The sequence below is a fragment of the Bos javanicus genome, chromosome 1 (assembly GCF_032452875.1).
Source record: "Bos javanicus breed banteng chromosome 1, ARS-OSU_banteng_1.0, whole genome shotgun sequence".
Classification (NCBI taxonomy): Eukaryota; Metazoa; Chordata; class Mammalia; order Artiodactyla; family Bovidae; genus Bos; species Bos javanicus.
Window position 1 is genome coordinate 64,881,155 of NC_083868.1, and position 25,971 is coordinate 64,907,125.

The following is a 25,971-nucleotide window of genomic DNA, read 5'->3' on the forward strand; positions in this document are numbered from 1 at the left end:
GAAAATCCACAAAATTCAAGAGTTCAAATCACTCTTAAGGAGTGGTGTTAAGTAAAGAATGGCATAAAATAAGCGAAGAATATGACACACCAGCTCACCTAGAAACAGAGATCCAAAATATCAGGGACTAAAAAGTCCCAGTTCATAGCAAGACACGCCCAAACAGAAAGGTCACGTTGTTCAGCTGAAGAAAGAACAATGACACCGCTCAGTGCAGGCTCAGACCAAGAGGAAGAGAAGCCAACCAGGAAAGAAGGGAGGGCCAGGTGTGTGAGGGCAGCTCCCAAGCAGGGGCACACTTGGGCCCCTCGTGCATTCTGAGGACAGCCAGCTGACTTGACCTCTGCAGCGTTCCTCCTGATGGCTGGACATTTAAATGGAAATGGACCCCTGCACCAAGGTCCAGCTTGCAGTCCCAACAAAGCTGGGCCGCCAGACAGCTGGGTGCAGGGGAGAACCCACAGTGGGGTGTCCAGGCCAGGAGGAGCCCAGTAATGCACTGCAGCAGCCCAGGACCCACCCACCCCCACCCCCACTCCCGACCAGAGTGAAGAAACCCTGGTTTAGGAGCCAATGTGGTCAAGTTTGAGGTCAGCTCAGGAAGCCCTCATGCTCTAGGGAGAAATGAACATCCGTGTGGGGCGCTGTCAGCCTGTGCACAGCTACAAGCAACAACTCTCCACTCACGGTGCTGAACAACAAGGAGAACATGTCACCTCTCACATCGAGAAGTCTGAGGCCTTCAAGGGGTTGGTGAGCCCAGCAGTCAGTCCTTCTTCCTCTTCTGCCATCAGAGAGTGGCTACCCTGCCTGCTCCACTGAGGACAGCAAAGTGCCAGGGTTTCAGGCTGGGAGCCACAGGGCTCAGCTGAGGAATAGAAAGGCCCCTCTTGTCCTCTAAGAGCAAAGAAATCTTTCCCAGAAGACCCTTCAATTCACATCACCTAGACCAGGGCCCCAGCCAACTTTTCACTAGCAAAGAGTCCCAGACAGATCCCTGAGCTGGGAATCCACCAATGAGGCCGCACAGAGGAGGAAGCGTGCCTGAGCCAGACCTGGATTCTCCCTGCGGCTCGCTGTAGGAGTCAGAGCTTGGATCCTGGTATCAGGCAGACCTGAATTCAAACTTCAGCCTGTCCTCTACCTCAAGGATAGCGAGCGCTCTGTCTTCTCACAGACTCCATTTCCTCATCTGTGACAGGCAGATGACCAAATGAATTTTGTAGGGTTCTAAGAGCTAAGTTTGCAAAGCTCTGCACAATCTGTAGCCCTGCATCCAATCCACAGAATGGCTGATAAACGTGGGCTCCTTCCCTCAGTCACCCAGGGGTCTCTTACCCAGCACGGGAGGGGATGGGGCCTGAGAAATACACCCCCTGGCCGTCTGGCTCCTGGTCTCAGGTCTCCTGGATCAGCCCCCAGGGCCCAATCAGTAGCCACACCTGTCCATTCTTTGTTTCCACACTGCTGGACCAGAGCCAGAGGCCAGATCCAAAGGAGAATTTGTTTCCATCTATTCAGCTGTGAAAATTCGGGACGGGGGATAAAGTTAGGGCCCCACTGACTGGGTCTTCTGGTGAAGTGCAGGATGGCTGGGCTGTGGGGGAGAGTGTGTGCTGGGGTCTCAAGAAGGAATTTACCACCTTGTTTCCCATCTGGCGCAGCTGTCTGGGGACACGTGGATGCAGCGCCCATACACTCCACTATTTTGGGGCTCTGAGCCTCTCTGTTCCCCTGCGGCAGTCAGCAAGGGGAAGCTTTTTTACAGTGAGGTAGAAAGTTTCCCATAGTGTACGCGGTCCTCTGGCCTCCCAATCTAGAATGGGGACTGGGGAAGGCAGGAGGCTTATGTTTCTTACACTCCTGGGGCCAGATTTCCGCTAGTCCCCTCTTCCAAGGAGAAATCCAGGAAGAAGCCACCTCCACAGAGACTTGGCCCAGTTCTCCTGGGGTTCCTGGGTGTTAGGAAGAAGAAGGGGAGAGGGTACGGGCCTCAGGGTGCTGAAGCATCCCACGAAGCAGCTCCAGTGCAGGCCCTGAGCAGCGTCCACTTCCCATGTGGATGCTGAGGACAGTCTAGTACCTGGCTCCCCTCCTCCAGCAGGCTCGGAGGCCTCTGGGCACCCACAGAAGCCTGAAGAGCCCTGGTCTGTACCTTTCCTATGAACCCCACCCAACTCAGAGGCAAAAGCAGAGCCCATAGAGGGTGTGACCAGTGTCCGTGTCAGGGGCAGACAGGAAGCCAGGGTATACAATGCGGCCTATCTTCTGCTCTCTGTCCTCTTGCAGGAGGGCCATGAAGCGCAATGCCCGGCCCCGGTGCCCCTTCCGGAAGGGCACCTGTGAGATCACCCAGAAGACCCGGCGTCAATGCCAGGCCTGCCGGCTTCGCAAGTGCCTGGAGAGCGGCATGAGGAAAGAGAGTGAGCAAAGGCTGCGCGAGCGGGCATGGGCACGTGAGCCATGGTGTGCACAAGAGCATCCGTATGTGCGTGCACACAGGGGCAGACATCAACCTGAGGTCCCCGGCCTATCCTGGAGGGACTGGAGAAGTGGGGTGTTATCGCCATTCTCTGTTCTCAGAGGCCTGATTCTCTCTGGCCAGGGTCATACTCCACTCTCCCCTCAGTTGCGCTTGTGTGATTCGCTTTGTGCCCTTCATAATTGTTTTAGCCGAATTAGGGGAGCTGAATTGGGAACGAGAAGCTGGAGACTCATGGTGTGCTTGACCTGCACCTTCTACCAGTGGCCCAGACCTAGCATCCTCGAGGAACTGTGTGCGGCCAGTGACAGAGGGTTCTTAATTCCCCTGTCCAGCTCTGGTATAATTGTGCTCCCAGGGGCTCTGAGATTAAAAAACATGGGGGAAGGCTGGAAGTTTCCAAGGTGTATTTCGCTCCATCAGTCACAGAGGGACACAAGACCTTGGGAAGCCTTTGAGGGGCCAGGTTCCCTGGGCATTGGCAGAGAGCCTTTCCTGCAGACCAGCTCTGCCTGTTGTCCCCTCCCCAGCAGGACCCCCTCCCTCAGAGCTTTGCTCTGCACACACAAGTGGGCTCCAGAAATCCATGGATGACCTAAAGCCCCAGGCTACGTAGGACGTGGCTGGAGACGATACCTCTTGCTAAGCAGCAGCCCAGCTCTCCGAGACCCAGAGATCGTGGGGGACTCTCGGGAGTCTTAATGGTATCTGATACACCGGAAACAAATAATCAGGTGCACTTATGAAACAACTATTACATAGCAGCAGTCATATTAGGCGCTTCCCATGCAGTGTCTCATGCTAAGAGCAGTGTGAGGTGAGCACTGTCACTCCAGCTTACCACGAAGGAAAGAGAGGTGAAGAAGCCCATCAAGGTCATCACTACAAAGTGGCAAAGCCGTCACTGAAGCCTGGTGCCTTAAGATCCAGAAGCCGGAGCAATAACCACTGTTCCACAGAGTTGTCTTGAACCCCACGGTCACAGGCAGCACACCCGTCCTTCCCCCCAAGTGTTTCTCCAGAGGAGCCCAGAGTCTTTGAGAGCCTGGAAAAGGGCAGGATTCTTGTCACCAGTCTGTCCCCATCCCCTGCTGCCGCCTGAGTCTGCTCCTGGCTGTCCTTGCAGTGATCATGTCCGATGCAGCTGTGGAGCAGAGACGGGCCTTGATCAGGAGGAAGAAGAGAGAACGGATTGAAACTCGGCCCCTTGGAGCCAAGGGTCTGACTGAAGAGCAGCAAATGATGATCAGGGAGCTGACGACTGCTCAGATGAACACCTTTGATAGCACCTTCGTTCATTTCAAGAATTTCCGGGTATGAGGCTTTTGAGATGGCTCAGCTCCTGTGCTTGCTCCTCAGAACCCCAATCTCATTCCCAGGGATTCTCGAAGAGTGGTCCTTGGACTTTCAGGAGCAGCAGCACCACCTGTGAACTTGTTAGAAATGCAGATCCGCAGTTCACCCCTGACAGAACCTTTGAGGGCAGGGCCCAGCAGTCTGTGCTATAACCAGACCCCTCAGGTGATTCTAACTCATGCTCAGGTCTGAGACACTCTGCTCTCTCCTTCTACAGCCTGTAGAAATGGAGTCTGAGTCAGCAATGGAGTTATGGACAGCTGAGTTGCACCAGGGTTGCTGGCATTCAGGGCTTTATGAGGACGCAGAGGGGATATGACATTTGTGAACTGGTTTTACTGATCCAGGAAACTTCAGTGACCTCAGCAATGGTAGCATTGTCTGATCCCAGTGCCCTCTTTCACCTGTGCTCACAGGTATCTCATGACCCATCCAGCTCACAGAACTGGTAGCCAGCAGGCCCCCAAGTCTGTTCTTTCCATCTCCAGCTCTCAGATCCTTTAATGAGTTTCTTGAGTGCAAGTTCAGGGACACTTGGGACACACCCCTCGATGGAGGCCCCCTCACCTTCCACCAAAGCAGGAAGCGAACCCATCTCTAACCAGGCAGGAATGTGAGGGACCGTGAAGTCAGAGACCCACAAAAGAGAGAAGAAACCAGCGCTCTGTGTGGGGGCTAGGGGGGTGGGTGGGGTGGGGGCTGTACACGCCTGCCACTGTGCATCCTCTCAGGGAGCAGCTGTGGCTGTGTGCGCCTGTCTGGGAACAGGGAAAATTCCTGTTTGGGAGAATATGTATTCTGTCTCTCCTCTCTTCTCTCCCACTTCTGCTCATGCCCCAGCTGCCAGATGTGCTCAGTAGTGGCCGCCAGATTCCAGAGCCTCTGCAGATTCAGTCCAGGGAAGAAGCTGCTAAGTGGAGGAAGATTAGGGAAGATCTGTGTTCAATGAAGCTCTCCTTGCAGCTGCGGGGGGAAGATGGGAGCGTCTGGAACTACAAGCCCCCAGCTGACAATGGCGGGAAAGAGATCTTTTCCCTGTTGCCCCACATCGCTGACGTGTCCACCTACATGTTCAAAGGCATCATCAACTTTGCCAAGGTCATCTCCTATTTCAGGTAGGACACAGGGGCTGGGTGGACGGTGTGGAAAGGAGCAGGACGTGGCCAGCAGGTTCAGAGGGTCTGGGATGGATTTCTCTGAATGTGGAGGACACTGGTGCCAAAAGACATCCCTTTACCTCTGCCCCCAGGGCACCTGGCCATGTGGGGGAGTGGAGCCCTCTCTGTGTGGCTCATTAGCTTTGTGACTGCAGCCTGCCATTTAACCTGTGGCTCAGCTGCCTCATCTGCTGCTGCTGCTGCTGCTAAGTCACTTCAGTCATGTCTGACTCTGTGTGACCCCATAGACAGCAGCCCACCAGGCTCCCCCGTCCCTGGGATTCTCCAGGCAAGAACACTGGAGTGGGTTGCCATTTCCTTCTCCAATGCATGAAAGTGAAAAGTGAAAGTGAAGTCACTCAGTCGTGTTCGACTCTTAGCGACCCATGGACTGCAGCCCACCAGGCTCCTCCATCCATGGGATTTTCCAGGCAAGAGTACTGGAGTGGGGTGCCATTGCCTTCTCTGGCCTCATCTGCTAGACTGGGGCTAATGATGCCTGCCTTGCAGGGCTGTTAAGTGAAATAAGAAAACCTCTGGAAGAGCATTCAGCACATACATGTGGATGTTCAGAGAGTGATGCCCCTTCTCCATTTTCCTGCCAAGGGGTGGGAGTCACAAGTTGATAGTTCAAGAGCAATGGAAGAGTTGGAAGGAAAAGCAAGGAGGCCCATAGAAGAAGAAGGCTAGGAACAGATGCTGTGTTGCCAGCAGTCCACTGCTAGAGAAGGCTGAGAAGGAGGACAATGGGCTGGGACTCCCCAAACTAGGCAGGTAGGCAACAACCACCAGGCAACTGGGGTGACTGGGAAGCTCTGGGCCCTACTAGTGTGGTGGCAACCACAGCCCCACAATAGGGAGCCTGTCACAGTGTGAGGCGGCATCGGGCATGTCTTCCCTGGGGTCAGGCCCACCAGGCTGGGCCTGGGCAGGTGGAAGTGAATCACACAAGGAGCCCTGACTCCATACGCTGGCAGAGGGCAGGTTCTTTTCCAGGAGCCCATGGGTTCCCCTGTGGGTGACATGCAGGACTTATTTACTGGAATGAGGGTGGTCACAGGCTGGAGTGGGGTTCAGATTGTGGCAAAGTAGGTCAAGGGAGCAGGGAGAGGGACCCACTTTCACCCATGGACCCAGCATATTCCCCTTGACCGTCCGATGACCCAGGACTTACCACCAGGGTGGGAGGGCACTCATTTCTTGTGACGATCAGCTTTGAGCACAACCACCCTAGGAGGCAGGTGTTACTCTCACCTTCATTCCACAGATAGAAAACAGGTTCACCGAGGTTAAGGCAGGTGCACAGGATCTCAGTTAATCAGAGAGGCTAGCTTTGGAAGCATACAGCCGTCAGAGCTGGCCCCCTGCCAGGTCCTGGGCGGGGCACTGGGGGGGACACAGAAGGAAAAGAGAAACTTTGTGACAGTTGTGGCTCAACATTGCAGATCTAAAAGAAGAGGCTAAACTCCTGAGGAGACCAAAGCCAGGCACAGGTCCTCCTCAAGAACTCCCTCCTGGGCTTTTAGGTAGAATGCCTCCATTAGTGGGGAGTGGGGGTGCCCTTTCAGGTAGGGAGGGCTTCCCTGGTGGCTCAGATGGTAAAGAATCTACTTGCAATGCGAGTTTGATCCCTGGGTTGGGAAGATCCCCTGGAGGAGGGCATGGAAACCCACTCCAGTGTTCTTGCCTGGAGAATCCCCATGGACAGAGGGGCCTGGTGGGCTACAGTCCATGGGGTCGCAAAGAATCAGACATGACTGAGCGACTAAGCACAGCACAGCACTCAGGCGGGGAAGTCACTGTGTCAGTCTAACACAGGGCCTAGAAGCAGCCACTGTGGCTGGGCCTGTGCTCAGTGCTGGGGGTGGGCTTCAGGGCACTCAGCCTGCCTGGAGAGAAACAGTAGACATGGCTAATTCAAAACAGACAGCAGGAAGCAGACTGCCCTGCTGCATGGCACTCACGCAGGAGGCACCTGCAGAAGGACTGCACTCTGGAAAGACCTCTAGGAGGCATAGGGACTGCTTGGCCTGAAGGACTAGCAGGATTTACTTAAGTGAAGCTAAAGGGCTTCCCTGGTGCTCAGAAGTAAAGAATCTGCCTACAGTGCAGGAGACCTGTGTTTGATCCCCGGATGGGGAGGATCCCCTGGAGAAGGGAATGACTACCCACTCCAGTATTCTTACCTGCAGAATTCCATCAACAGAGGAGCCTGGCGGGCTACAGTCTATGGGGTTGCAAAAGAGACACGACTGAGCGACTAACAACATTTCACTTCAAAGGCGTAATCATTCCAAATGGGGAAACCTAGGCAGAAAGTATGAGGCTGGGGACCAGGAGCCCAGGCTGTGCAGGGAGCTGGAGGAGATGGGGCTGGGCTGTAAGGGGCCCGGACACCCAGCCACATCAGCAGTGGAGAGTCCCTGAAGATGGCAGGGGCCCAGAGGAAGATGGCAGTGAGGAGGAATCTGCTGGCTGGATTGTGAGCAGGAGAGAGTGGAGGCAATTTGAAGGCTACTGCAATTGTGCTCAGGGGCAGGAGCCCATCCCACGTCCTCTCTTCGCCACCCCCACCCTGATTCAGAATTACAGGAGTGGGTGCCGGCCTGCGGCAGCTTCCATGGAAGCCAGCATCCCCTCCTTATCCTTGCTGCCAGGGACCTGCCCATAGAGGACCAGATCTCCCTGCTGAAGGGGGCCGCCTTTGAGTTGTGCCAGCTGAGATTCAACACGGTGTTCAATGCAGAGACCAGGACCTGGGAGTGCGGTCGGCTGTCCTACTGCGTGGAAGACCCTGCAGGTGCCTGAGAGATTCCTGTCTGTCCTGGCAGAGGGTGGGAAAACATCCATGGAGGGAGGAGAGGAGCCATGCCAGGATTGGCGGGTCCTAGGATCGCAGTGCAGAAGATTGGGCCATGGGAAAGGGGGCCTTGGTGAGGGAGATCTGGGTCCTGGGTCAGCTTCCTGAGAAGTGGACCCTCCAGCCTGCACCCACCCACAGGTGGCTTCCAGCAGCTTCTCCTGGAGCCTGTGCTGAAATTCCACTATATGCTGAAGAAGCTGCAGCTGCATAAGGAGGAGTATGTGCTTATGCAGGCCATCTCCCTGTTCTCTCCAGGTGAGAGCTGCACCTGCCTTGCCTGGCTTCCCCTTGCCCTCGCTTGTTTCCCCAGGCTTGCTCACACCCCATCAGCTTCAGCCAAGGGCGGGGGCAGCATTCCTTCCTTTGCTTTCCCCAGGGAAGGTTCCCGACTGATGGCCCTGCCCTCCACTCACTGCTCAGCCAGGATGGGGACTGCAGTTGTTTGCTCCCAGGCTTAGAGGGGTGATGCAAAGCCCTCTGGTCAACCCCCTCACCTCCTTGCCTGGGAATACTTGGTTCTGGAAGGTGGTTGGCTAGCCATTTGTCCCCTCTGGGATGGACCAAGCCTGTCTTGGCCCCCGTGGCCTTCCCCTCCCCACCAGACCGCCCAGGTGTGGTGCAGCGCCTCGTGGTAGACCAGCTACAGGAACGGTTCGCCATGACCCTGAAGGCCTACATCGAGTTCAACCGGCCCCAGCCCGCCCACAGGTGAGCAGCAAGCAGGGAGGGTGTGAGGGGGTATGAGCCCTGCCCCCAGGGCCCTGCTTGTCCTGAGGCAGCCTCTGATTACCAGGGCTTTGGGCCGCTGTTTTGTGGCCTTCATTGAGGTCTCCTGCCCAGTCAACTAGAACTATTTGTTGAGAAGAGCCAGCCCTGGTGCCAAGCAGTTTACATGCACGTCATATTTAATCCTGAAAACAGCCCCATGCAGCAAGTGCTACCATATCCTGCCAGGGACTGGAGGCTCAGGGTGTCTGACCCCGGGGCCCGCAGCCAGACAGGTGGGGTTGGAGGTAGGTCCTTGCTGGCCAAGTCTACAGCCCACACCCTGGAGCACTAACTGCCTAACCACCTCCCAGGACAAACTCCATGTAACAGGGGAGGAAACTCCTTGGTCCTGGTCACCTAAGGGAGGAGGGCTGCTTGTTTAGGGCTTGGCCAGGCAGGAGCTCCCACCCCATTCACTGGGCCCCAGCAGCCCTTGTGACCTGGTGCCAGGCCTGGGCCATGACCAGAGAAGGCCAGTGCTGGGTGTGCTTGTGCGAATGTAAAACTTCGGGTCCTTACTTGGCCTGCTGCAGCTGGCTTTTGAGCTTGGCTTCACGGGATGCTGGGTGTCTTGCTTTGCTCAGTCCTCCCCTGTATGGAGCCAGGAGGCATCGTGGGGAACCTGAGGCATGAGGTGTGTCTCAGACACTGGATCCCAGGCTAGATCCAGGGAGGGATTGCTGCCTGCAGCCCCTGCCTCCACAGCTTCTCCCCTTGGTCCTGACGCCCATTCATTAGCTATGGCAGTGATGATCCCCCCAAACTGACCTGTTCATGCCGTGTCTGGAATGCCTGGTTTCCCCACGATGTCCCTGTGTGGGGAGACTGAAGCCCAGAGGAGGAGATGTGGGTGGGGAGAGTGGTCCACACTTCAAGGGTGCCAGGCTGCTCTGCCCCCTTGTCCACAGACTGCTGTGGAAGCTTAAGGAATTCAGCCGAGCCTTGTCTCTTGGCTTACCTAAGAGGTCCTGAGATGAAAACCCTCAAACGTGTGCAGTTTCAGAGGGGCTCCAGCTTTGGTGGGTGGGGGCAGGGCGGGCTGTTCCGCCAACTGTTCCTCTGACTGGCCGGCAGGTTCTTGTTCCTGAAGATCATGGCCATACTCACCGAGCTCCGCAGCCTCAGCGCCGAGCACACCCAGCAGCTACTGCGCATCCACGACGTTCACCCCTTCGCCACCCCACTCATGCAGGAGCTCTTCAGCACCACAAATGGCTGACTGGCTGCCTCAGGGAGGCCAGAGCCGGGGCCCTCGGAGCCGAAGCCACCGTTCCTGGGGCTGGACAGATGGACGCTGACAGTGCCCAACAGGTCCTGCCTCCCCAGGGGTCTCAGAGAGACAGCCATGATGATGGCGGGCTAGCATTCCTCAGCACCCAGCTAGGTCTGTGGAGAGCCAAGCCCAAGTGCCTTACATGGAGACTGTGCTGGCCCCTAGGTCAGGCCCTTAGAGAGGCAAGGCACCCCTCTCCCCTTAGAAGAGGCCCTGGGTCTGGGCATCTAGTGTCATGGTGGGAGAGGGGATAGGACACCTGGGGCTGGGGCATCTGAGGGTCTGTGCCCACACCCAAGTTTATTAGCTGCTTGGTTTTTTTCACTGCTTCATCTGCTACCCCTCCTTTCCCACTTGCCAGCCATTCCCAACCCACAACCTCCAGTCCCAGGTTGCTCTGTGAGTTCCAGGCCTGTGTGTGCTAATGCAGGTGCATTAGAGTTGAGGGAGTCCTTTAGAGAGAGGCCAGAAGGCCTGCACCGAGGGTCACAAGCTTGTCATAACCTTTTCTGTGTATTCTTCCCTCATTCTGTCTCCATTCATGGAAACACATCATTACACACTGACAATAAGCTACCTGCTGTGGGGAGTACACGCTGACTCAGACATGGATCCTGGCCTTCATGGGGGTATGTGACTTGATGCAGGTCAGCTTCACAACCGAACTGGGGCTGGTTCCTCCTGAGACTGGAACACGGAGGACTCCATGGTGGGGCTATATGGACAGCAGTTAATAAATGTGTTCCTGTTTACACATCTGTTTTCAAAGCTGAAGAGTATGACAGCCTTTCCTTTATAACCATTTTGAATAAAAATGTTTCTGCATTTTTCACAAATTACGGGCATCCCATACCTAAGAACCAGGCTTATCACATATGATCCTATGGTTAATGTCAAATCAAGGCAAGAGGACTTAAATAATTAACTTTTGGTTAGAGATTTAAACTTTTTTGGCCTTCCTTTCTGGGGGAAAAAGAAATGTGGGGATGGTGAAAGAGAAATAGATTTGTACATATTTCTATTTTTATAATACATATTTTGCTATTGCCCTTACACATCTGAAGACTTTTGGTGTGAGAACATAAAAAATGCATTATTTAACTTGGCTTGTTCATAAAAATAATTATTCCACATAAAAACTTTACATATCATTCAAAGTGTAGTAATTTTAAATGACTAATATTTTTATGCAAATGAAGCTACAAGTTAACTGAATTTTAAGGAACAGATATTCACTTTTACCATTTTTCAAGAAGGTCACACTTGGAGAACTTAAGTCATTGAGACTATACATCAAAGCAAACAAACATATTCTCTGTCACCCCTCCAGATTCCCCAGCCTCTTCTGCATCAAGGGGACGTAGAACACACTACTTTTTAGAAAAGAATCTGGGGGAAAAGGAGTTCTTTCCAAACACATTGCAGATTTTGCCCCCAGTAATTGTGTCTAATTATACTCATTTAGAAATATAAACATATTCCTGTACCATATACATCTCTTCTTTCCCATTGACATAATTTTGAGTGTGCTATTCACTCGAGTCTGAAATGGTTGTTAAGTGTGGACTACGGTAAGGTAAGAGCAGGGTGATTAAGGTGGGATGTAGAAACATCCATCTCCCAGTATTGATTTTAAAAACACCCGGGCAGTTTCACAAACATTGAATTGATATGTATGTATGGATTACACATATTATAAAAACTAAGTGTAGTCCAAGTGCAGTTAAGGTTCAAGGTTAGGTGCACCGAAGAGCTCACACAGGAGTCTTCCTTTCAGCAGCTTTGTGGATGTCCAGTTTATAGGGCTAAGAGCCAAAGTCAACTTTCCTACTCTCAAATGTTTGAATTTCCCTGTTACTCCCTTCACTGAGCTCTTGAGCAGTAGAACTTAGCATCAGTTTCTAGGCATCCCTGAGACCCCCATTCTTTTTCTAGGTCTTGCCTCAGTCAGGTGAGGATGGGGTCAGTCTCCAAAGCTCAGGAGAGAAGCCCAAGTAAGTTACTGCTTACCTTCTGGCTCCGTTAAGTTAGAGCCACTCCGCCACCAATCTCTACCTGGTCTGGACTTTAAGGATCCAGTTAAAGCCTGGGTATCAACAACTCGTGGGAAGGCCCACTGTGTCCTCTCTTTTCTGAAAAGAGGATGTAAAGAGAAACATACGCTTAATGGACCATTCCTTCACAGCCTGTGACAACTCGTGGGCTTCATCATACCATTTTCCCTGACAGCTTCAGTCTTCCCCATAACATAACCACAACCCTCCTAAACCTGAAGGTGCTAGTGTGGGTGAAATAGTCCTGCACCTGAGAGAGGGGTGAACACCCCACTGCTTTTGCTCACTTCAGACTTCTCTACAAAGAGGAGCTGCAACCTGAGTGCTCCCTTTCATAACTGCCCTTCTCAATGGGCACCCAGGGTCACTACTCACCTGAGATATGATCTCAAAGGACGGGTTCATCACTACTTCAAAGTCCTTAACCCATTACACAAGTGACATCTTGCCACCCTTCCCCTCCCAAACCCCTGCAACTGGTAAAGGTGTTTATTTTATAAATATCAGCCAAGCCGACCACCACAACAATAAATAGAGGACCAGACTTTATCCAATATAAATTTGTTTTTATTGAAGCAGCAGTCACATGACTTTATATCTAGCCTTTAGATTAGGCCTGACGGAGTGAGCCAGCCCTAAAAAAATGTTTCTTTTTGCACTAAGAGACATAACATGTTTACATACATCATCCAGTATTGGAAATGAACAGACTCAAACACAACATGTGTTGGTTTACCTGGGAGGTACAGCCCCACTATTCGTGGTGTTCATATAATTCACAGATACTCCCAAAGACCATTACTAATGGGATGAAAGTAAAAAAAAAAAAAAAAAAAAAAAACAGCTACACCAGACCATGAACACAGGAATCAAAGACAAAAGCTTATACACATTTTTAAAAATTTGTCCCTTTCAGGCTTGTATTCTTTCTATTCAAAGCAATGTTTGCATAGCTTCCTCGACATCAACTCCAAAGGTTTCCAAGATGGAAGCTGCACCTCTTGGGGCTATACAATGGAATAAGATCATTTAAGAGAACGAGAACTAGTGTTCATATCTTGACTTTTGTTAACAGCTTCGTGTTTCTCTAATTGGAGGAATGAAGTGGTGATGTGACTACATAATGCATTGGCAAAATAGATAGGGTGAAGGAAATAAGGTTGGGTACTGAAATAAAGACCACACACTTGTGAATTTTAATTTCATTTCCAGGCTAACCTACTTTTTATTTAATGCAAATTACAGTACCAGTTAACTATTTCCAAACCAAGTCACATAGAACGAAATGTATTTACAAGGGAATGGGGAAAGGGAAAAAAAACATTGAGCATACTTTTCACAAAAAAGTTTATATTTAAAATGAAAAAAAAAATCAGTCACAGAGGCATTCAAGTAGTAATAATGTTATACAGATTTTGCTTTTCCTTTATATCAAGACAGATTTGCACAAGTGTTTGCAATAGTTTGTATACAACCCACAGTCCTTTATATATATATATATATATAATAATAAATTTTGTTTTTTAGATTTGAAGATGGAAGTGGTCACGCTAATTGGTATGTTTACAGGCCCAAGTGATCCATCGGCAACACATTTATGAATGCAAATTTTACAGGCAAGCACATTTTCATACATCTATCTGTATCTGCCTGTAGACAGATATAGTAAGAAAAAAAAAAACTTAAAAATCAACACAAGGAAGTCTACTTTGTCAAGTTAACCCCTTATGTACTGGTTGTCATTTTGCTTTTATTGCAGAGGTGCAAATGGAGCAACAAACTTGAATAAAACGTCATAACCCTTGTGAAAATAATCCAAACCCCAGAGATTACTTCCAAAGCCTCTCAAACACAGACCTTAGTCTGGGGCTCTACTCTGCTTCTAGTTGTCTTATTTTCAGTGGCTCAGGTTTCTACCAGAAAAGACAGATTTTACTGTAAAGCATACTTAGTTTATTTTTCTATATAAGGGATATAAGAGAGAAAGTGTTTGACTCTGTGATTAGATGATCAACTAACATGAATGAGAAATCAGATACAATTTTGGTTTAAAACAAAAACCCCCAAGCTCCTGGGGATCTGGCATTGGCCAAACTTCCTTTGGAAGATTCCAAAGTTAAATCCCTTAAAAAGGAAAGGGAAAAAGAAATGAAATGCCAGTGTCTTTATATCCACAGGGATAGAGAATACAATAGTCCTCTTAGAAACCTTTGCATTGGTGCAGACAAGATGACTGGTTAGGCAGGCTTTGTTAAAACACAAAAAATATGTGTCTAAAAATTAAGAGGACTTGAAAAAAAGGACACAACACGTTGCTGGAAAGAAGGTGCAGTCTTCTGCCTTGCTGGAATGAACACATGATATTTCAAAAATAGCAAGCTTTGGTTTGGTAAAGTTTTTTTTTTTTCTTCTTCTTCTACTTGAGACATCTTGTACGGAGTACTTGGAGGCAAAACAAGTAATTTTGATTTTTTTTTTTTTCTTTCGAAAAAGGCCTTCATGATGGGCACACAGTAAGAAACAGATTTTTTAAAAAGATAAATTAAAATGACATTTCATTGAACAGGGGTAGAGGTGACAGGAGGGAGGAAAGTTCCCTTGTGAAAACAAGTCCCCACCGCGTGGGCGGCAATCGTGCAGCGGCCACTAGTAATTGCACCACAGCATTTTAGACCACTCGTGTATCAAAACCGATACAAGTATTAAGAAACATCGATTTACAAAAACCAATTCTCTCTCTCTTTTTTCTCTCATTTGGGAGGGAAGTAGATGAAATGGAGAGAGAGAGAGAGAGGGCAGAAGGCTCCCGGAATCTGCTGTCTGTAAGACCCATGGTTAGGGTTTGGGGGAAGAGACGAGCAAAATCTACTCTATTCCATATTCTCCGGCTAGAGGGCTCCCTGGCACTACACTAAGTCCCTGGATGAAATGGAACTGGTCACTGCTACTGAGGAGGAAACAGATGTTCAGAACCAAAACAAAGGTAGGGCTTGAATGAAATGAGATTAAGAAAATGATTATGGTTTCCTCTTTCCACTCCTGAGCATGGTTAACTGTGGAAGGGGCAAAGACACTGTTATGAGTGAGCCACTATTTCAAAGGGAAGGGGGTGGGACAGGGAGACATGGATATCGAGACCAATTAATATCTGCAAAATGAAAAACGGAAACAAAAAAACAAACACATGGAAGCGAAGGCACTCCAAACTATATAGATACACTATACATTGCTAGAGTTATTGTTACAATAATACAGGCCGGTACCTACTGTACAGAGTTAAAACTATATGGCTTTAAAAAGCTCGTCTACAATTTGTCTGATTATTAAACAGAATCACTGCCCTGAACAGTAACTTTTTGCTCATTAATAACAGTTCCTGGGTCCACATATTTACATACAAAACAATAGAACTTAAATTTAAAAACATTGAAAGAAAATATAATGTACAAGCTTGAATTTGGTGAGGAGCTTTTATTATTATTATTTACAAAAAACATTATTCAGAGACCTGGATCCCACTTGTATAAAAGAGTTCTGTGATCCCACCATGATCCTTGAGAAAGAAAAATCACGAACCTCAGCCCTCACACACACACAATTAAAATGAGAGAAAAACTTGACTTTTCTCTCTTCTCTTACCCCATTTATGGGGGAAAGTGTTTCCTAAAAGAAGCACAGATTTTTACATTCTCCAGCAAGTATATCAAGTTCAGAGTACTGTCTGTGTCCACATGTTTGGCTGGGTAGTTTGGTCTCAAAGTAGGTCCACTTCTCTGTCACAGACCTGCCATCCAGATTCTTTATAAACCCTTTCTGAAATGGTCTATCAAAGCCATTCCCTTTAAGAATTAATGCTGTCAAATACTTTGATTCAGACTTCTTTCAAATCTTAATTTGCTCTCAGAAGCTCATTATGAAAAGTAAAATGCAATTTGTTTGATTTGGTTTGAGTGAGTGTGTTTCCTTTCTCACGAACTCTGATATAACCAGAGGTTGGAGAAACCCTTCTGTGGCTTAAGAGCTTAGCTAGACAGTGAGTGAAAACTAGGATGGCTCACAGGTGCCTCTCTGGGTACTGGTTCACGTCAGCAGGCAGTACGACTCTCTTGGAGAGTCACACACACTTGGTTAAGAAGCAGGACAGGGTGCCGGAACCTGCGTGAGGGCTGCCAAGAGACTCCACTTCCAAATCACCTGGGGGGCGAAGCTCCTAACATGACCGAAGGTGACAAGGAGGGTAAAAGGTTACACACAGTCTGGGGCTCAGCTCTGCAGCCCTACAGTTATCAGCTAACCTTGGAAAGGTGTGTGGGGAAGGAAGGAAGGTAGGCGGGAAAGGCGGCCATCACTCAAGTGATCTTTAAATGTAAAGTACAACTGATTGTGCCTTAAAGATTCATAGGTCAAGTAATGGCCCATAAGCACCAAGGTGTCTAAGGTTCATTTTAGAGTATATAAGGCCCACATAGATGTCAACCTTAAAAATATAAAACAAACCAGCTGTGAAAATCTATTCCCTTACTGCCAACGTAATCCTTCAATTCTCCTTGCTTTCCAAGGAATATTGCTTTTTCTTCAAAAACAGAGACTGAGTCTTACACTGTTCACTGATTATATGAAGAAAACAAAAACTCTTAACTAGGTGTAGGGGGAAACATCCTCATGCTTCAACTAGTCAATTTTGATATTGTGGACAAAAACAGAAAGACAGAACAAAACAAAAAAAAACCCAAACAAAAGGCAGTACTGAATCTATGTATATAACACATATACACACATTTATATAATCAGTTTTCCTATAAAGTCAGCAGGTACAAGTGACTGTTTATATCATTTTGATGTGTAGTTTTTAATATTCCTACCATCTAAAATCATCATGGCCTATCTCACATGCATCAATAAATAAAATTTAAAAAGCTTGAGGTTAAAAAAGCTGAAATTAAATACAGATTCTGGATTTGGAGTTAAAATTAAAACTATATGCAGAATGTGGCAATTTCTGCAAGCTCAATTTGCAATTAAAAAATATGAAAAATAAACCAGTAGACTGTTACAATTCACATTATTTAACTAAGATGTCCTCTCAAGTGTATCTTTCCAAGGGAAGCAACTTTAGATTAAAAAAATCTGGACAAATTCATTCACAGTGGTGAGATCTGCCCGGCCCATCCTTCTCCTCCAGGTTCATCAGCTTTTGACCTCTGCAGCCAGAGTGGCCAGCTCAATACCCTTCTCAGTCTTCTCCTAGGTCACTGGATTAAAACTGTACTAAGTTTTATAGAGAACCTTTGGTCAGGCAAACAAAGACCCACACAAAGAGCACACACGCTTCTCCCAGCTTCAGAAGTTTCTTTACCTACAGAAGTTTCTTCACCACTAGCACTGATTAAGAGTAAAATAAAACCTTGACATCAATTAAGAATTCTCCCCTTATAGATTCAAACTTTATTGACCTCCCGGGTTACAAATGACATACATTTCCTTTGTCTGCCACACCTGCCATTGACATGCCAAAGGCAAGTCTTCAAGTACCCGAGGATATGGATTAATTTTACAAGTGACATTTAAGTCCCCATTGAGTTACACCTGCTAAGCTCCCAACCAATTTCAAGCTGTGCACTATACCCAAGTCTTACACTTGACTTTAAAAGAAAACAAAGTTCAAAGAAACTTCAGCACAGAACAAAGTCTTCTTCTTTTGTGGAAGGGGCATGAGGCAGGAGTCCTGTTTTTAAAGTATACAACAGCAGACTTTTGATAAAAAAAGATTGTCGTGGGAGAGAGATTGTGTGTTCTAGTGCTCCGCTTTCCCCCTCCCCACAACCCCTCCCACCCCCTGGATCTCCCTCAAGTGAGAATACAATGAAACTGGTTTGTATTTATAGATATTTTACAAGGTTAAATAAGAACAACAATAATAATAAAAAAAAATTGAACACTAAAATGAATAGGTTTTTTTTCTCTTTTTAATTTTCTTTCCAATCGTGACCAGTGTTGCTGAGTGACACTCAAGTAAACTGGTGGTTGTTCCTGTGTAGCTGGCTGCTCGGGACTGTTCAGGAGTCGGAAGCTGATGCAGAAGCGGCATTATTGGTCTGTCCACGGTCTCCAGCATTAGCATCTGCAAATTGAAAGCCCCAAGAGAGAGCATGAACAATCCTGTAATACCCCAGAGAGAAAAGAACGTGGCCTCAACTGCAGACTGAGAGCTGTATCTAGAATGTTGTTTTAAATATGGCCAATACTATGATATTTCAGTCCCTCTGCTGGATCCTCAGGTTGGGAAATCTGTTGTGGGCCCTAGAACTTTTGCAGGAGTGCAAAAACTTCTTTGGTATAATTGTTCTCCAGTTTGTGGGTTGTCTGCTAGGCAGTCTAAGGTTGAGCTAATGGTGACCTCCTCCAAGAGGATGTATGCCACATGCTGCGCCTCCCAGGTCTGCTGTAGCCAGAGTCCCTCTCTCTGTGGCAGGCCACTGCTGACCTGTGCCTCCACAAGGGGTGCTCAGACACTCAAAGACAGGTCTGGCTCAGTCTCTTGTGGAAAATACTTAAAGAGACGGGAATACCAGACCACCTTACCTGCCTCCTGAGAAACCTGTATGCAGGTCAAAAAGCAACAGTTAGAACCAGACAAGGAACAACGGACTGGTTCCAAATTGGGAAAGGAGTAAATCAAGGCTGTATATTGTCACCCTGCTTATTTAATTTATATGCAGAGTACATCACACGAAATGCAGGGCTGGATGAAGCACAAGCTGGAATCAAGATTGCTGGGAGAAATATCAATAACCTCAGATATGCAGATACCACCACCCTTATGGCAGAAAGTGAAGAGGAACTAAAAAGCCTCTTGATGAAGATGAGAGTGAAAAAGCTGGCTTAAAACTCAACATTCAAAAAAATTAAGATCATGGTATCCAGTCCCATCACTCCATGGCAAATAGATGGGGAAACAATGCAAACAGTGACAGACTTTCTTTTCTTGGGCTCCAAAATCACTGTGGACGGTGACTGCAGCCGTGAAGTTAAAAGACATTTGCTCCTTGGAAGAAAATGATAAACCTCGACAGCATATTAAAAAGCAGAGATGTTACTTTGCCAACAAAGTTACGTCCAGTAAAAGTTATGGGTTATAGTTTTTCCAATAGTCATGTATGGATGTGAGAGTTGAAATATAGAAGGCTGAGCATTGAAGAATTGATGCTTTTAAACTGTGGTGTTGGAGAAGACTCTTGAGAGTCTCTTGGACTGCAAGGAGAACAAACCAGTCCATCCTAAAGGAATCAGTCCTGAACATTCACTAGAAGGATGGATGCTAAAGCTGAAGCTCCAATACTTTGGCCACCTGAAGTGAAGTGTTGACTCATTGGAAAAGACCCTGTGCTGGGAGCGATTGAAGGCAAGAGGAGAAGGGGACGACAGAGAAGATGGTTAGATGCCATCACTGACTTGATGGACATAGCTCCAGGAGATGGTGAAGGACAGGGAAGCTTGGCATGCTGCCGTCCATGGGGTCGCAGAGTCGGACATGACTGAGTGACTGAACAACAACAACAATGCTATGAAATATGAATTTCTTCCTGCATAGATCTAAGTATGTGCCTTGGATGGGTCTCAGTGCAGGGAAGATGGTGCCTCTGCATAAGCTACAGACTTATGCCAGAGAACATTTCTATCAAAGCTCTTGCCATAGCTGGGATTAGCATAGGATGAATATTCAATTGGAATCCAGCTTACCTGAAAATAAATGAACAGTGCACAGCTTGGAAAACTTGCTAGAAATTCTGAATGGTGTTATAATATGCCATCTGCTTAAGTGGGTGAATGAGTGGAGGCAATGAAAGCAATATGGGTCAGTGTTGACAGGCAGAGGCACTAAGCATAAATCAAACTCAACTGCTTGCTTTCTAAGTATAGTCCTTTTCCATTATTCACAGAAATGGAAGATACAACCAGCAAAAAAAATAGCCACTGAAGGACCAATTCCCTTATTCAATTCAATAAAGCATCTCAGAGTGAAACGTCAGAGCATTTGAGCTCACTTTGCCTAATATTCTGGAAATACATGTATCTTTACTACTTACTTTAATCCACCCCTGCCCCCCAACACACATACTTTTTAAGGTCCACTATTATTTCATAGCCTCCAGTAACACTTAAAAAGGTATTTAACTGTGTCCAGATTGGTGGGTTGCCATTTCCTTCTCCAATTATTTCATAGCCTCCAGTAACATTTAAAAAGGTATTTAACTGTGTCCAGATTGGCTCTCCCAGAGAAGGCAATGGCACCCCACTCCAGTACTCTTGCCTGGAAAATCCCATGGACTGAGGAGCCTGGTGGGCTGCAGTCCATGGGGTCGATAAGAGTTGGACACGACTGAGTGACTTCACTTTCACTTTTCACTTTCATGCACTGGAGAAGGAAATAGCAGCCCACTCCAGTGTTCTTGCCTGGAGAATCCCAGGGACGGGGGAGCCTGGTGGGCTGCCGTCTATGGAGTCAAAGAGTCGGACACGACTGAAGTGACTTAGCAGCAGCAGCAGCAGATTGGCTCTCCATCTTGGGTAGGCAACATACTGCTGTTTCAGTGGCTAAGTCAAGTTGCATCTGTCTTACACACATGACTGCGATATATGGCTAGGCAAATTTCCTCTCAAAAACTTCACACTAAGCCCTGATCAAGAAGAGAGGTGGCCTGACGGAGATGGGCAACTTCCAAGAGCCACCATCCTAGAAGTCCACCACTCTTGGCCATCCAGGCTGGTGACACCAACAAAACAGACTCAGAAGTTCTATCTCCCTCTGGAGACTGTAGCTCTCCTGTATTCTATGAGTAAATTTTATGGCTGAATGCAACACTTGGTCCTTGACTCTTTCTACTTTGAATTTTTTAACTGAACAGGAAACTGACCCCAAGGACACACAGCAATTCTAGCTTAAGGAAGTCCTGTTGTTGTTCAGTCGCCCAGTCGTGTCTGACTCTGCGACCCCACGGACTGTAGCACACCAGGCCTCCCTGTCCCTCACCATCTCTTAAAGTCTGCCCAAGTTCATGTCCACTGCATCGGTGATACCATCTAGCCATCTCATCCTCTGACACTCTCTTCTCCTGCCCTTAATCTTTCCCAGCAATAGGGACTTTTTCAGTAAGCCAGCTGTTCCCATCAGGTGACCAAAATACTGGAACTCTTAAGGATTAGATACTCAGCTTATCATTTTGATGGCTACTCTTTAAAAACTATACTTCCTTCCGAAATATCTGATTATTCCTTTAAACAATCTGCCCTTATACTTAATTCAACCTTTGGGGAAGAAATGTTTCTATCTCTTAATATGAATGGTTGTGTTCATTTGTTTTATTTCCTTCAATGCAGCTTCTAATTCTATTTTCATGCAAGTAAGTGCAGGCATTATGACATGAGGGTCCATCCATTAGGTCCACATTGCCCATGGCATGGCATCACATTAATTTATCTGTATGGATCAAGGACAGGTGGCAAGAGAGGATATATGATATTTAACATAGAACCTATGTTCCAAAGGCAGGTAAACAGTCTTTCACATTAACCAGTTAGTAACTGTACCTAATACTTTATTCATAACTCCTATTTTTTCTTGTACATGCCCTGTTTATCAGGAGTTTTATTCTCAATGATCATTCAAATTCTGTGTCTCAATAACCTAACATCAATTCCTATTCAGGCCACAGATTCCTATAAGGCTTCTGCAGGAAAAATGTTCATTTTCATAATTTAGGCACAGGCTGCGTTAAAAACTCCTGAGAAAGCCTGGAAGGCACCAACATATGTCAGAATATAATGCTCCTCACAAACCCTGCCATTGCAGCATCTCTCATGCTCTGGACGACACTCAGAACCTATGCATGATTATCATCAAATAGAACTTCTCTCTCTTTTTTAACATGTGAGGATGACAGGTGAAACTGTTATATTATGGTCTTCCTCAGGTCTTCGAGATCCACCAGTCATCAGGAATTTATCAGCACACATATCAGCATCGTCACATCCCTGGCCATGCTGGTCATTAACTATCGGCCAACACTCACCAGGACTCATCCACATTTCCAGCCAGCCCATTATTACTCTTCGGCAATATCCTATTTAGCTACTAATCTGCCAATGACCTTGCATTGGCTATTACCTATGACTTTATGACATTCCCAAAACTAGTCTCCTCTTCCTTGGATAAATCCAAAGACCTGCTGACATGATTATAATAAAAAGCACAAACCTTTTAAGTGGACATATAATCAGAAATAAAATCACCTTCTGAATGATAAAAATTTAAAAGACATTCATATTCCTCAGGTTTGTAATTTAATGATCTCTTATTTTTCTTTGAATCATTTCCAAATCACTTGATGAGTAAAATTTTAACAGCTAATTACTTTGACTAAATTATTCCTGATATCTAAAGTCACAGCACTGAATCAAGAACAAAACCAAAAAATAACCCCAAAACCTTTGCCCAATGCAATGAGCTCTACTTAAAACCAGGTTATAAAAGTCTTTGCTGAGAAAAAGAATAGAGTTCTCTATTTTTCAGAGGGATATAAAACAAACACAGGGAGGAGAAAAGCAAAACAAACAAAAAGATGTGAACTTCCATAAACTCAACAGTAGCTGGTTTATTGAATTAGCAAAGCTATGTTTTTAAAGTTCTTCTTGGTATACGCTTATTTTGACCCCACTGTCAATTCTGTATATTTGTTTACAGAGTTGAATCTGAATTAACATGGACCCTCTATAATTTATGCTATGCTATGCTATGCTAAGTCACTTCAGTCGGTCCGACTCTGTGCTACCCCATAGATGGCAGCCCATCAGGCTCCCCTGTCCCTGGGATTCTCCAGGCAAGAACACTGGAGTGGGCTGCCATTTCCCTCTCCAATGCATGAAAGTGAAAAGTGAAAGTGAAGTCGCTCAGTGGTGTCCGACTCTTAGCGACCCCATGGATTGCAGCCTAACAGGCTCCTCCATCCATGGGATTTTCTAAGCAAGAGTACTGGAGTGGGGTGCCATTGCCTTCTCCTCTATAATTTAAATGTTCATTAATTTAAAATTCTGATAAACGGTCACCAGACTTAGATATTTATTGAAATTTCTATAACTTTTCTTCTCAAACTTTTAAATATTAACTATTTTTTAATATTCTTTTTTAAAAATATTCTTTTCTACTATGTTTAATCACAGGATACTGAATATAGTTTCCTGTGCTGTGCAGGAGGACCCTCTTGTTTATCTGTCCTATGAAAGAATTTACATGTGCTAATCCCAAACTCCCAGTCCTTCCCTCCCCTCCCCTCTTCCACCATGGCAACCGCAAGTCTGTTCTCTATGTCTAAACAACTCCTCTTTAAAAGCAACAAAGCTCATCTTGATTCTTCATTCCCTTCCCTTTACATATGTACTGATAAAAGTGATGCAATCTGGCATTATGATTTAAAAAAAGGCTAAGATTGTTTATCTTAAGTCAAATCCAATTTCACAAATGTTTTTTCCACAAAATATTTACTGAGTTTGAAACTCCACTGTACAACTTAATAGCTGTGTGATTATGGAACAAGTTATTTAACCTCTCTGCCCACGATTTCCCCATATGTAAAATAGTGATATACCACCATCTATGTAATAAGGCCTAAGAAGTGCTTAGTAATTGTCCAATAAATGGAAAGATAAAAGAGACATCTAGAAATACACAAATGTGTAATTTATGTGACTGCAATAACCACCACCATCACCACAGCATCAGTGGTAGCAGCTGCTGACATCTGGGTGCTTACCAATGTGCCAGATATCATACCAAGTATGTTGCAAACATGTCATTCAGCCCACACTGTAAGAAATAGGCACAATTATTGCACTCACTTTGAAAACGGGAAAAATGAATGCACAAAGAAATGAGATAATTTGCCCAAGGTTACAGAGGTAAAAACTGGGAGAGCGGGGCACAGAGGGAACAGAGGAACAGAATGATTACCACTAAGGGCTGTAGGAGACAAGCAGAAAAGACTTCCTATCAAAGGGAGAAGAGAGGGCTTTTATTCAGACCTAACCCCTACATAATCAAATATGATTTAGAGAGTCTACTTCTATTAACCAAAGGGTTATTACATTAAAAGAGATCCATGAATTTATAATAATAAAAATTACCAGTATGGTTATTTTATTATCTAATTTTCAAATAGTTTGATTAGGATACACAGAGATAAAGGTGTTTTGTAAACAACTAGAAGTGAAGTCACTCAGCTGTGTCTGACTCTTTGCGACACCATGGACTGTTGCCTACTAGGCTTCTCTGTCCATGGGATTTTTCCGGGCAAGAGTACTGGAGTGGGTTGCCATTTCCTTCTCCAGGGAATCTTTCCGACCCAGGGATCAAACCTGGATCTCCCACATTGTAGGCAGACACTTTACTGTCTGAGCCTCTAGGGAAGATTATTTACTGATTTCCAACATTCCTAGAAACCAATGCTCACGACCAGCCCTCTGATACACCATAAACCAACAAACCAAGGATGGATTTGAGGGAGAAAGGAGAGAAAGTCAGCTTTGGGGGAAGAAGGGGTAAGATCATTCTTTTTACACTGTGGTAGCCACCCTCCAAGATGGCCTCAATGAGGCATGCACCTCTTGATGTCTATGCTGCTGCTAAGTCGCTTCAGTCGTGTCCGACTCTGTGAGACCCCATAGACGGCAGCCCACCAGGCTTCCCCGTCCCTGGGATTCTCCAGGCAAGAACACTGGAGTGGGTTGCCATTTACTCATGTAATCCCTTCCTCTAATAAGTAGAGCCAGCCTATGTAACACACAGGATATCACAGAAATAATGGTGTGTGACTTCCAAAAGTCTGGACATAAAAGACACTGTGGCCTCCACCTTCTCCTCCTTGGATCACTTGGTCTAGGGGAAGCCAGCTGCCACAACATGAGACACTTGTATAGTGCTACAGAGAGGTTCACACAATGACGGGCTGGGCCTTCTGCAAATGCCAGTACAGATTCACTCCCCACAGGAATGAGCCATCCTGGAAGTAAAGCTTCCAACCCCAGGCAACAATCCTTCAGATGCCTGCAGTCCTGGTCGACATTTTGGCTACAACCTCATGAGAAACCCTCACCCAGAATTTCACAGCTAGGCTGCACAAAAGCTGTGTGAGGTAATAAATGTTTACTGTTAAGCTGCTAAATTTGGGGGTATCTTGATACACGGCAGTAGATAACTAATGCATACATTTTCACAAGCCAATGAGAGCACTACTGAGCAAGTACCTCTACAAAATTCGGTATGCTCCTAATAAGCTGTTTAAGACATGAAGATTGCACCAGTTGTTCATTTGTTTTACCCCTAATCCTGAGAAGAGTCTATGGTTCTATGGCTCTGGTACTGGGTATGGCAAAGGGAGTTTGTACATGTATCGAGACCCATTTTATTCTGTATGACCTTAGAGGTAAAAATGACAAATTGATTAGATGGGTAGCTGTCTCAATACTGAGGAAACTGCACCATCTGGTTGCTTAGGTGGCAAACCAAAAGTTCTCACTGTGATCCTTTACTCTTACACCCCTGCCAATGCATCACCAAGTCCTGTCCATTATCCCTCCAAATGTGTCTGATCAAATGTGTAAAATGGGGAGGGGAAGGAGAGTGAAGGGAAGGTCCCAAATTTATAAACTGGGGCCAAAAGGTTTAAATAGAAAAGCAGAAAATAAGGGAACAGGTCAGGTGGAAAAGGACAGAGAATAAACAAGGGAGCTGGGGTTCCAAAGGTTCAGTATTCCAGAACTATAGGTCTATAAAAGTTAAACCTAACTGATACAAGTGTTAACTGTCTGGCCCAACAGCAATAATGGAAATGTTCTATCTGTACTCTCAAATAGGATGACTGCGAGCTACATTTGGTTATTTAAATTTAACTGAAATTAAATAAAAATAAAACATAGTTCCTTATTTACTCTAAACATGTTTTCAGGTTCTCAAAAGTTATAAAATC

The 25,971-nt window shown here is 46.6% G+C and overlaps 2 protein-coding genes across 5 annotated transcripts in view; one reads left to right on the forward strand and one right to left on the reverse strand.

Moving 5' to 3' along the window:
• The window catches only part of NR1I2 (nuclear receptor subfamily 1 group I member 2), a gene marked incomplete at its 5' end in the record, with an annotated part of 34,614 nt that extends 21,820 nt beyond the window's left edge, over window positions 1-12,794 (forward strand). Inside the window, 7 exons of the mRNA XM_061425540.1 lie at window positions 2,290-2,423; window positions 3,609-3,796; window positions 4,679-4,953; window positions 7,653-7,795; window positions 7,997-8,113; window positions 8,461-8,566; window positions 9,701-12,794. Coding sequence (XP_061281524.1) covers window positions 2,290-2,423; window positions 3,609-3,796; window positions 4,679-4,953; window positions 7,653-7,795; window positions 7,997-8,113; window positions 8,461-8,566; window positions 9,701-9,845 — 1,108 coding nt within the window. The remainder of the gene's footprint in view (window positions 1-2,289; window positions 2,424-3,608; window positions 3,797-4,678; window positions 4,954-7,652; window positions 7,796-7,996; window positions 8,114-8,460; window positions 8,567-9,700) is intronic.
• Window positions 12,499-25,971, reverse strand: part of GSK3B (glycogen synthase kinase 3 beta) — a 220,797-nt gene continuing 207,324 nt past the window's right edge. For 3 of the 4 annotated variants that reach the window (XM_061399627.1, XM_061399550.1, XM_061399795.1), the window contains one exon: window positions 12,499-18,074. In XM_061399627.1, the coding sequence (XP_061255611.1) occupies window positions 18,010-18,074 (65 nt within the window). In that variant the 3' untranslated portion in view covers window positions 12,499-18,009. The remainder of the gene's footprint in view (window positions 18,075-25,971) is intronic. The other variant, XM_061399876.1, reaches the window with a different exon arrangement.